The following is an 11,485-nucleotide window of genomic DNA, read 5'->3' on the forward strand; positions in this document are numbered from 1 at the left end:
ACTGGGCTCATCCAGCTCTCTCGGGAACTCTCCCACCTGATCCTCAACTCACTCAATAAAGGGAAGGGCTTGAAAACATTAACACAATCCCACAAGGATCTGCACCAGGATGATGATCTGGATAAAGACACTACAATGATGTCAAAATTGGATGCTGCTTAGTGAGTCACCTGAAAAACAATCCTGCAATAGAATGGGAATTAGGGAATACACCAGGCAGTGACCCATGAGGGAGAAAATGCTGTAGAAAACTCCAGCTCTGGGAGGAAATCTGTGGGGATGTCAGGGCCATGCACCTACAGCTGAAACTGTGAGTCCCAACAATGTCTTTGGGGGCAACACTGTGGGGTCCAGAGGCAACTCAGACCCTCAGGGAAACACACAGGTCACCAGAAACACCATCCACAGCTGCAGGAAGATGCTGGAGCTGAGAGCAGCTCCATCATCTCCTCTACAGGAGGGCATTCCAGGATTTGTTACATACAACACAAGGGTGACACATACAACACCTTGGGGGAATTAAACCAAAAAATGGGGTCCTTGAGAAGACTTTCAGCCAGCAGGTAAAGAACAAGGCACACAAGCTGGAAAGCTGGAACCCTGCACATCCCATGTTGAAAGGAAATATAATGGGATGTAATTAGCCATTGTAACAACAAAGAGGTTGTTAATTAATTAACAACTGTTAATTAATCTGGGGAAGCTCTGTGACCCCTGTATGCAGGAATTGAGACCAGCTGATGGCAGTGATATAAATGCATTAGGCTGAAAAACTGCTACTAAGCCTGGACCAGAAATAAACTGGTTTCCCTGGTGGAAAAAACGGTGAATTTGAGTACCAGCAACCAGAAGTGCAAACCTCAGCACAGCACTGCCAGGCACCTGAGCCAGCCTGTTGAGAATCTTCAACCCTCCTGTCACAGGAGAGCCTTCTGCATACCATTTGTGGGGCTGGGGAAGAAAGGACTGGGGTGTCTGTGCTTCTTTATCACCTGATGTTCTGCAGGTACAGAGTGGCATGCCTCAGGCTGGGGAGAAGTGAGTGTCCTCAGCTGCTGTGCAATCCCAGGAATGAGGACATAGGAATCCTAATAGCCAAAGCCTGTTGGGCTCAGGATTTCATAGAGCCAGGAGAGAAAAGAGCACAACCAAGCCTGTGGGAGTTTCCTCCAGCATGTCAGTGCTGGGCAGAGAGTGCACACTGGCCCAGGGAGGGAAGGGATCTCTCTGCATGGGATAAAGCACCCACATGTGACACAACAGACTCTGTCCTAACTTTAAACAGGTCCTTTACCTCTAAACAGCTGGATGAGAAGCTCCTGCTGGAACCCAGCCCTGTGCAGGGTGCTGGCTTGTCCTCTGCCAGGTGGATGAGCTCCCAGCCCTGTTCTGGGAGAAGAGAGGCAGCCTCAGCTGCTCTCTCCTCACTGCACAGGACAAGCAGCCCCAATTCCATTTCTATAGGATCACCATTCTGTGTTTCCCAGATGACAGGCCTGCTCCAACATCCTCCTAAGGACCCAGGTGAACCCCTCCTCCAACAAAACAGCTCAATGGCCTGGGGCTACCAGGGGCCAGGGGAAAGCTGAAAGACTCTTGTTTTCATCAGAACTTTCCTCAGAGCCCAGCACTCAGTGTGATGGAATCTGTGCTACACCAATTCCTCATGCCTCAGTAAGGCTGTACACACAAAGGGTCTGGAGATGCCCAAGATGCCAAGAACCTTCTGCCAGCCAGGCAGACATAGTTACCTGATGAGTGAAAGAGCTGGTGCAGCACAGCTCTGCCAAACTCCCTTCTTTCTCTCAGTAAATGTTCCTGACTGAACCAACCAGGGATAATGCATGTTGTTGAAGATGTTATGGCCCTTCTCATCTGGAGAAGAATCCATTCCCACAAATGTTAATTGAAGTGCACTGCACGTGTTTAAAAAAAATTCTTTATTTACATTTCAAAATGCTAAAAAAAAATAAATTCGGGAGAATCTCAAGATCATGGATCTGGGCTGTGGAGAAGTCTGGGGCAGTGGGTGAGCTGGCTGGAATTGGAATTGCATGGAGCCAGCACAGGTCTAATCACCAATAAAGGAACACTGAAAGGAAGAAGAAACAGGTCTGAACTGCTGGGCAGCCACTCCCAGCTGAGCCTACAACAGCCAGGCTGTGCAGTGACACTGGGATCACACAGAGATTTTAAGTGCATGCCAGTTGCTGCACACACCAGCTCTCATCATGCAGACACCTCAGGAGTCCTCCTGGGTCTGCCTGCCAGGCAACCTCATCTCCTTCAGAAGTTAAAAGCAACAGTGCCTCAGCCCAGCTGATTTTGAAGGATCTTGACAAGCAGCAGATGTGACTTCCTGACATCAGGCAATGCAAAAGCTGTTCTGGGCCCCAGTCAGATGGAGAGACATGAGGGTAAGACCTGCCCAGGAAATAAGTAAAGTGGCACCAACTTCCAGGCTCAAGCTGGGCACTGGCCAGAGATCCTGCACTCCAGAATAAAATGATAAGAAAGGCTGGGCCTGAGGACAAGCCTAAAGGGGACCCAACCCTACAGTGCAGCTCTGCAAGAAAAGAGACAGCCTTGCTAGCAGGCTTTTTTTCAAAAGCCTGTAAATGCCACCACAGAAGGGCCAGGGGAATGGAAGAATGATTACTCCCAAGAGTCTGAAGTGCTGCAGGTCTCTAAGACTTTATTTCAGAAGAGGGAACATTGTGGGCAATTCCAGTTGCCTTTGGATATCATTTAATGTAAGGTCAAAAATTGTGGGTATGTGCTTTTGTGAGAGCTGCCTCCTGAAATTTGGAAAAAAATCAGCAACCATAAGGCTAATACAGCTGATTTTTGACAAGCTCAACACACTGAAATCCAGACAGATTTGTTTAAATACCTCTGGTTTCTACAGTAAGGTGAGCAGACAAACGGAAACAGAATACTGTTTGTTAGCCTGAGATTATTGGTTTAACCAAAATGAAGCCTGAAGAACAGTAAATAGTGGACACATCCCTTCAGATAAGGACAGTGCTACTTTTTTCAAGTTAAGGTAAGACTGTGTAAAATGGTAATTCCTTGGTCCTTCAGTGGTGTCAGTCCTACAGCTGTACTGAGCAGGGAGGCTCAAGTCCTTCCTTTCTCTTCTCCTTTTCTTGATCCCTGCCTGTCCCACCCATGGATACTTTGCTTTTTGGAGCTGTTGGAAAGTTCTCCCATCTGCAGGTCAAAAAGAGGCCTCCCATCCCAACAAGACTCCTGGGCAATGCCAGATGGATTACTGCTGCAATTCCCTTTCATCCACTTTCTAGAACTGAGGCTTCAAGCCTAACCAAATCCAAGGAAAAGCTCCCACAAACCCAGCTTCCCCTCAACTGCAGCTGCAAAATCTTATTCCTGCTGTGCTGCCTCTGGTGTTTGTGCAGCTTGGAGGGGAGCTGGCAAAAAACAAATGCTGTTAGAGAAGCACTTTCTGGTGTTTCACTGAGCTGAGACAGCTCTCTGCAGGTTCAAAGGAACATGAAAATAAGTCAAGAGAAAAATAAGAAACAGAGTAGCCCAGAGTTCATGGTGCTGTGCCTGTGAAGACTGAGACTTACCACATTGCTCCATCATCATTTCACATTTCCCCACACTGAGAGATCACAACTGGCAGCTTGGGTTTGTTATTGGGACCCGTAGGCACATTCTGGGGACAAATACAGAACATTAAAACTTACAAAAGCACAGAAAACCCAGGCAGTGACAGGTACTGGAAGACTGACTAAGAGAGATCTCTGTAACATGAGGAAGAGGGAATGCCAGACACAGCTCAGAGGAACAGAAAAGCACCATTACACATTTGGCAACAGGCCCAGCAATAAGCTGGTGAATTCTCTCTGTGAGCAGAGGTTTGGGACACAGACCAGAGGCTGGTCCTTTGAACTGGAGGGAAGGAAGAGAGCAAAAACTGGAGAGCTCTTCATGGAGATACTTGAGGCTGCTCTGGCTTTGATACTAAAAGCAGCTGCCACAAGCAAAACAAACTTGTGTTCATACAGAGAGGAAAGAGACAGTGGCAAAGCAACCCTCATTCTGAACCTCCTGATGTGCTGGACTCAGCTGTTCTCTGAATCTCTAATTTTCTTTACTTTGGTCTCACTGCACTGATACCCAAAGCAGGCTCACCACAACCCTCCAGCAGATTATACCTCCAGCTGTACATCTTCCCTATGACCTTTTCTCAAAGCCCCACAGCTCAGTGTTTGCCCTGCTCTCTAGATTAGAGGCCCTTATGCACATTATCCCACGTGTGTCTGGAGTCAATACTGGCTGTCTCAGAGAACTTGCTGCTATTTGTTAAATCTACTCATTATCCTGCCATGACACCCAGGCCTGATGTTGGCAGCAATCATCATCTGGACTGCATTTATCTTCAGCTCCTGGAAGCCCAGCAGGAGATTAGTTCAATTTTTCTTATTAAACATGATGATCATGGATCAGCAGAACTGATGATTTTGCATCCACTGAATAATCCCAGGCAATGGCAAAGAAGTGAGATGCTTTACGCTCTTGTCTGAGCTGCTGATGGAACAACTTTTTAATTCAGCCCCCTGAACAAATGCAAAGCAAATAAAGCCAAGGACTCAATCCCAGCTCAAAGACTGCCAGTCACAGGATCCTAGCATTTCCAAAGCCAACTCATATGACAGCCTGTGCTCCAACAGATTTCCTGCTACATTGTAATGATGGCAACCAATAATGCCAGTTACCAACGCTGGTATTCCCTGGTATCCTGTAAACAGACAGCAGGAGAGAACAGGACAACTCTACTTAATCCAGTACATGACTTTCCAATGCTGACACTCACAGGGAAGTAGCCAAATTCAAACTTACTTCAATTTTTCTCATGACCAGCAGCCCATCGACAATTTTACCTAGAAGGAGAAAATTTATCCACTTCAATATGGCTGGTTTTTACCTTTGTTCCCCCACCCTCATCACAGGTATATGTATTTTTGTCCTTCCTGAAAATCCCTGTGCAGTGTGTAGTTATTGGGCACTTCAGGGTTTGTTACTGATCTCTAGACTCACAAAGGGAACAATCCCTCTTCAAATATTCTCCACATTCAGCACAGATTAAGTGCCTTTTCCTATCTCAGGGGTGGTGTGTGTAGAAATTTGGAGATTGAGACCACCAGCTTAAGACTGGCCTGGAACTCCTACAGTTCAACCAGCAGTAAATGCAAGTTAGCAGATGTGATTTCACAGATTGACTGTCCAAAACTGTGATGAAAGCTCAGCACACTCTGATAGTGGAGAAGAAAGGAATCCTTCCTTCCACTCATCTGTGCCTGCTGCACTGGCACAAGGATTTGTGTACGAATACAGTACACTGAACACTGATCTGGATTAAAGCTAATCTGTGAAAAAATGATTGATTTCAACAGCGATCCATCACAGTACCAGCTTGCACAGATCCCTCAGCACAAGCAAGGAGGGAGGAACGAGCAATCCATACCCAGAGGTGGTTGGGCACTGAACAGACACCCCCGGGAATGATCACAGCCCCAAGGGCTGCCAGAGCTCCAGGAGAATTTCAACAACATCCTCAGGCACAGGGTGGGATTGTTGGGGTGCCCTGTGCAGGGTCAGGAGTCACTCTTGATGATCCCTCTCGGTTTCTCCCAGTTCAGAAGATTCTGATTCTCACTATTTATTTTAACAGCTGCCCTGCAGGGATGTTCATGAGCTGGCACTCCAGGACTTTACTGCAGGTACTCACCAAACACAACATGTTTCCCATCCAGCCAGTCACACTTGGAGCACGTGATGAAGAACTGGCAGCCGTTGGTGCTTGGACCACTGTTTGCCTGGGGGGTTGACAATGGCAAGATACAACAAGTGCACAATTTCACACTGCCCAAAACTGAAGGCAGACACATAAAGGTGTTGCTCAAGAGTATCTTATTTTTAGCTTATTGCTAGACAAACCAAAGGAAACAAGATACACACCTGCAGGGGAGCACCCTGTGCTGGATGTAACATGTAGCACCTCTCACCACTCCAGAATGCACAAGAGCCACATCACCAACTATTTATTGTATTTCTACAAAGGTGTGTTCAATACAAGACTGTGCTAAAGTGCAGGCTCTGGAGCACACTCCTGAAAAAAGCTGAACTTTTTGGTGATAAGTATTTATTGACTGCAGCATTAACCTGAGGAAAACTGAACGCCAGAAACCAAGGCAAGAAAAAACCCAGCTGATTTCTGTTTTTTTGGGAGGTTTCCTTAGAATAAAAATTAAAAATTTTCAATGATCATGATGAGAAAAGTAACAACTGTATTGGCACAGGGCTCACAGATGTGAAATTTTATTCATAAGCAAGTACAAAACCCAGAACATTTGCACTCTGTAAAGAAAACATCTCCACAACACTGAAGACCACTTGTGACATTGACAACCAGGAGCTACTAAAGCAAGTTTCTGCCCTGATGAGTGAACTGGTCAAGTTTTGCAACTGCAGGACTGCAAAGGACAGGATCATTTTGGCTTTCTGGTTAATGCTGGCCAGCTTCAAAAGGATCCAGCTGAGATCCATGGTTTGACCCAGTATAATGACTTCAGAGCCACTTTAACAAAACTGTCAATACTGAGTGAATCCCTTCTCACACACCACACTACACAAGCTGCTTGTCTGTGCCATCTTTTGGGGCCATGTTTTCAAAATGGATGAACAACTAACCCACAGATGCAATGTTCTAAGCAAGTGGTTTTAAGGGCAGAGCAGCTGAAAGAGCTGGGGAAGAAGCAGTTGTGGACAGGAACACTGAAGCACTGGCTCTGTTTGCTCTCTATTCCAAAAGTCAGGGTATTGTTCCTACCAGACAATGTGCAATGGTTGCAGTTTCTCCTCCTATGTTGAACAGGAAGGTCTGTTTTAAAAGATACCACGGTAACACTGCTGTGGCTTTGGAACTCTCAAACCTCTCTGTTTCATCCTTGCCAAGGTCAATGCTTGATAACAGTATCAGGAAAGAAGACACCACCAACTCACCACTGTATGAAAACTGTAAGGATTAAGCTCTTCTGAAAGCAATCAAGCCAAGCCTGTCCCAGCACTCCAACAGGCAGCAAAGAAAGGATACTGCAGGATCAGGACTATTGTGTTACTCAATATATTAACCCATAAGTAGCTGCTTGAGTAGCAGTTACAAAGCAGACCTTGTACCCAATGGCAGAGATTCTGTTGTCCAGCAAATGTATACACTTAGGAAAAGGGCACAGAGAAAGTACAAAAGCTTTTTTAGTCTGTAATGTCATTATTTCATACTCACCATAGAAAGCAGGCCAGGAGCAGAGTGTTTCAGCTTGAAGTTTTCATCTGCAAAAGGACCCCTATATATACTGGCTACTCCAGTGCCATCTCCCTGCATCAGAGAGGTACCCAGTCAGCCACAGTACAACAATTCAATTTAGAAATTAATTTAAAATCTCCAAGCAAGAAAAAAGGGCAAAATGGATGTTGTATTGCCATTTACATACACATCCAGTGTTTCACTTCTGAACAAGAACAGCAACTGGTTTCTAACTACACAGTTCACTGTTCACCATTCATGTGTTGGCAGAAGTACCCATGCAGATGGTAAATTTTTAAGTCTAAGCCTCCCAGAACAAAGTGGAGGCTACAGATTGCTTGGTACAGACCAAGCAGGACTTGGAAGGGAGAAAGGAGGAGACACAGAGATATGGGCTGGTGTGACAAAGAAAGCAGAAGTGGTTGCATGGCAAAAGTTGGCTTACAGTGGGTTTATGCATTTTACCTTATTTTCTGTGACTTTACCAGAAATAGGAAAACAATCTCTCTGTTCCGCAAGGACAGTTTCTAAAATACTTTCTAGTTAGTGCTGTACTTTCTACTAAGTCCAGACATCTTGTGCTTAACTACAAGCCCAAGCACTCAGCTCTCAGGACACTTAAAATAAAAGCAGCAGGGGCTGTGACAGCTACAAACTGCAGGCTCTAAACTCTGCCCACAAGTTCAGAACTCTGCAGAAGCTTCTGCAGATGGCTCACATTATCAGACACATTGGCCTGAGGGGCTGCTGAAAGGCCACCCTGCCCTTGGGTCCAGCCTTGCAGAGATGTTCTTGTATGATGACAAAAGGACTGCACAGGGACCCTTCAACAGGGTCCTTAAAGATGCAGCAGTGAGGAACCCTCCAGGGAGAGCTGCAGCAGCAATGGAAATGGGTATCCCTGGTACAGTCACTTAAATTTACTATCCTGACAGTTAATTCCATTTCTGTGTTGAGCTTCCCTTTCTGTGCCACTTCAGACCCATTTCTCCTGCCTTGCTGCAACCTGTCCACTTCACTGCCTTTCTGATTAACATACATGGTCTTTATGAGGCCAGACTTAATAAACAATAAGATATCAGTAACATACCACATGCAGCTCCACATCTTTTGCTCTACTTGCCCAGCTCTTGTTTGTTTTCTCCTGCTCTCTGTAACTTACTTAAACTGTTGGCTCTGAGACAGAAACTTGCACCCTGTCTCAAGGGTCAGTGTGACAGTGCTTACACCCCAAATGGCTTTGTAATAAACACAACATATAAATTCCAAATGCTGCAGCAACCTGTAAAGCTTGTTGACATGCAGGGGAAGTAATACAGTGCACTGGGACATCTGAGCAGTGTCACAATTAGCAACTATTCCAGAGTCTGGTGTTGCTGAACTTCCTGCTGTGTAGTCATTTCTCTCAGAGACTTTCATACAACCAAGTTTTATATTAAAAAAGCTTTACAGCTTCCCTCATATTTTGACACACTTCCAAAAATGAAATAATTTTACTGGGTCCTAGAATGGTGAAAACATCCTGTGGCCCTTCAGCCTCACTCATATATTCTGCTGATCTCCATGTCAGAGCACGACCACCACTGTGGGGGCAAAGTCTTTTCCATTTTGAGACAATTTAGTCACAAAAGGCTCGTTTTGATTTAAATGACCTCTTACATTACACGCTGGGCTCTGTGCTTAGGGTCTATCTACAATGTGAATTGAAATTCACAGAGGTTTTTGTCTGGAGGAGGACAACAGAAGGGAGAAGGAAAACAGGGCAAAAAAATATTTTTTTTTCACGTTCCAGGGACTGCCAGGCTACTGTAGAGAGAAAATATTTTGGAAAGAACGTGTGTTCACCCAAGGCTCCAGATTTGTTTTCAAGTGGTTTATTGTCTGTTGCAGTAAGACAACAGCAATGCCATGAGGACACCTCCAGTTATTACTGAATACTTCAAAAAATAAAAGAGATCCCACAAATCAGTACAGACCCTTGGGAACGGCAGCATGTCACAGAGGAAAATAGGAAAAACGCCACAGAGGAAAAGCAACAGAAAAGGACAAAAAGAGTACAGGAGTACATACATTTACGAAGTCACCTCCTTGGATCATGAAATCCTTTATTACCCTAAAGAAATAAAATAACACTTAGTTCTCAGTGGCCAAAGGCCTCAAGGAGCTCAGTGTGTCAGGTGAAAAGGGGTTCTGCCTTGCTGTGCATCAGAAGTTAACAGCCTGTGAATGCTGCAGCCCAAAGCCTACAGCAAATATTAATTAGTGATTGATATGAGGGCATTTAGGACTCATGGCTTTTGACCAGGGGTAGTGATTGGGTGAGAGATGCTGTGTCTGATGTGGCACACCAGGCACAGGGGGTTCCTCCCAGTGGAGCATCCCCAGGCCCCACAAAGCCACAGAGTTGCTCCAGCCATGACCTACAAATGTCCCCAACAGCACCAACAGCTCAGGGCAGGTCACAAACCCACACATGGCTCAGGCTGCTATTTGGTGTCTAAACTACAGCTGATGATTTACCTGTGGAAAGTGCTTCCTTTATAACCTATAGGGACACCATCCTTCCTGCAAGAAAGTGAAAAGGAGAATTATTGCAACCTACTGGATATCCCAACACAAAATTCTCCCAGCAATTCAGAGTCCCAAAGGGTTGCCTCATACATGAGCAGCTGCCTTGAAATTACAACCAAGTGCTGCAGCCTGTCAGCTGCTGCTGTTGGAGGCAAAAAAGAGCCTCAGGTGGGCTCTGCACATGAAATGACCGTTCCCTGTAACACCCACACCATCATCCTCACAGGACCCCACTGCAGTGTGCAGCATGAGCAGGTGGACTTTGCAGACAGGGCTTTTTAGAGCCACCTGGGCACAACAAAAGTCACATCAAAAAGGGGAACCTGCAATTTCTGCGAATCTCCAAGCCCCCCACAATTTCCTCAGGGCAGACTTCTCTTCCATTTTACACTGGTACAGCACAAAAGAGTTCAAGATAAACCCTTTCTACCAAACCCAGCCCTGTTTCTCCAACAGGACACTCAAAGGACATGATAATCCACTTACCTGAATTCACCTGTACAAAACTGCCTGGCAAACAAAAAGAGAGCAGAGTGTTAGGTGCCTGTCAGCTCTGAGGGCTCCACCACCTGCTGCACAACATTTTCCTTATTGTGTCAGAGATGTTTCCAGAGAACCAGGAAATGGCAATTCCTTCCCCCTGCCCCACATTTTGGGTGTTTCCCACGTTTTCTGGGCTCTTTGGGGAGAAGAGGTCAGAGAGTTAAGGTTGTAAGAGACAGTGAATGTGGGGCAGGGACTGTGTTTGACAGAGAGCAGGGTATGCCCATCCCTCTGATGGAAATGGGATTTCACATGCTGCATCCTTCAGATGATGGCAGGAGAATGGGGTGGCCAGGAGGCCTCCACCATGGCACAAGGCACTGCCTGCTCTAAATGCATGGAGGAAATAAAGAGGCTTCAGAGAGGAAGCAGAGGAGGAGCCCTTCCAGCCAGACAGGGTCCCCTGAGAGACCAGGATGCCACACAGAACCTCTGAGAACAGAGACACAAAGCAGGTGAAGCAGTTTGGGGCAGGTGTCAGCTCTGCCACCAAAAGCCATTCCTGCAGCACCAGCCATCCCAGAAAGCCTCTGCAGTCCCAGCCCGGGCTGAGCTGCAGGAACGGCAGCTGCTCGTTACCTGAAGTTCTCTGCTGTCTTGGGCACAACATCCGCGAACAGTTCGATCTTCATGCGGCCGACCTCCTGAGGAGACGGGGCCAGGTGAGTCTCCCACACACGAGTCCCCCCCTCACACACACACGGGCCTGCTGCCGACCCCTCACACACTCACACACATCCAGTCTCCTCACTCACCCGCACTGATCCCCGTCCCTACAAGCCCTGCTTCTGTCCCCTGGAGCCCTTCCCGAGGGGCCCAGTGACCCCCTGGCCCCGCCGTCCCCCTCCTGGCCCCACAGCCCAGCGCCCCGCGCTCCCTCACCCCCACAACACTCCGACACCCCCAGTTCTGGCCGCTCCCCGTCCCGGGCCCCCCTCACCTGCCCGCCGATGGTGACATCGAAGAAAACCACCGGGTTGTTGGGGTTGGCCGCCAGCGCCGACATCGCGGCCGCCGCTGCAGGAAGCGGAAATGGCG

At 47.0% G+C, this 11,485-nt stretch overlaps 1 protein-coding gene across 1 annotated transcript; it reads right to left on the minus strand.

The window, feature by feature from the left end:
- Positions 1-1,925: 1,925 nt before the first annotated feature.
- On the minus strand, positions 1,926-11,485 carry PPIH (peptidylprolyl isomerase H). The gene is made up of 10 exons (XM_083876724.1): positions 11,388-11,485; positions 11,027-11,091; positions 10,391-10,414; positions 9,854-9,898; positions 9,404-9,446; positions 7,313-7,405; positions 5,759-5,846; positions 4,870-4,910; positions 3,594-3,682; positions 1,926-2,092 (listed from the first exon to the last, which is right to left on the minus strand). The coding sequence occupies exons 1-9, from the start codon at positions 11,451-11,453 to the stop codon at positions 3,614-3,616; spliced, it is 534 nt and encodes a 177-aa protein (XP_083732850.1). The 5' UTR covers positions 11,454-11,485; the 3' UTR covers positions 1,926-2,092; positions 3,594-3,613.

This window comes from Zosterops lateralis (genome assembly GCF_965231275.1).
Source record: "Zosterops lateralis genome assembly, chromosome: 22".
Lineage (NCBI taxonomy): Eukaryota > Metazoa > Chordata > Aves > Passeriformes > Zosteropidae > Zosterops > Zosterops lateralis.

Coding starts and splice junctions, on each gene's coding strand:
- PPIH (XM_083876724.1), bottom strand. CDS start 11,453: ATGTCGGCGCTGGCGGCCAACCCCAACAACCCGGTGGTTTTCTTCGAT. Junction 11,092..11,387: donor ATGTCACCATCGGCGGGCAG/GTGAGGGGGGCC, acceptor CCGTCTCCTCAG/GAGGTCGGCCGCATGAAGAT. Junction 5,847..7,312: donor CTCCTGGCCTGCTTTCTATG/GTGAGTATGAAA, acceptor TCAACCCCCCAG/GCAAACAGTGGTCCAAGCAC.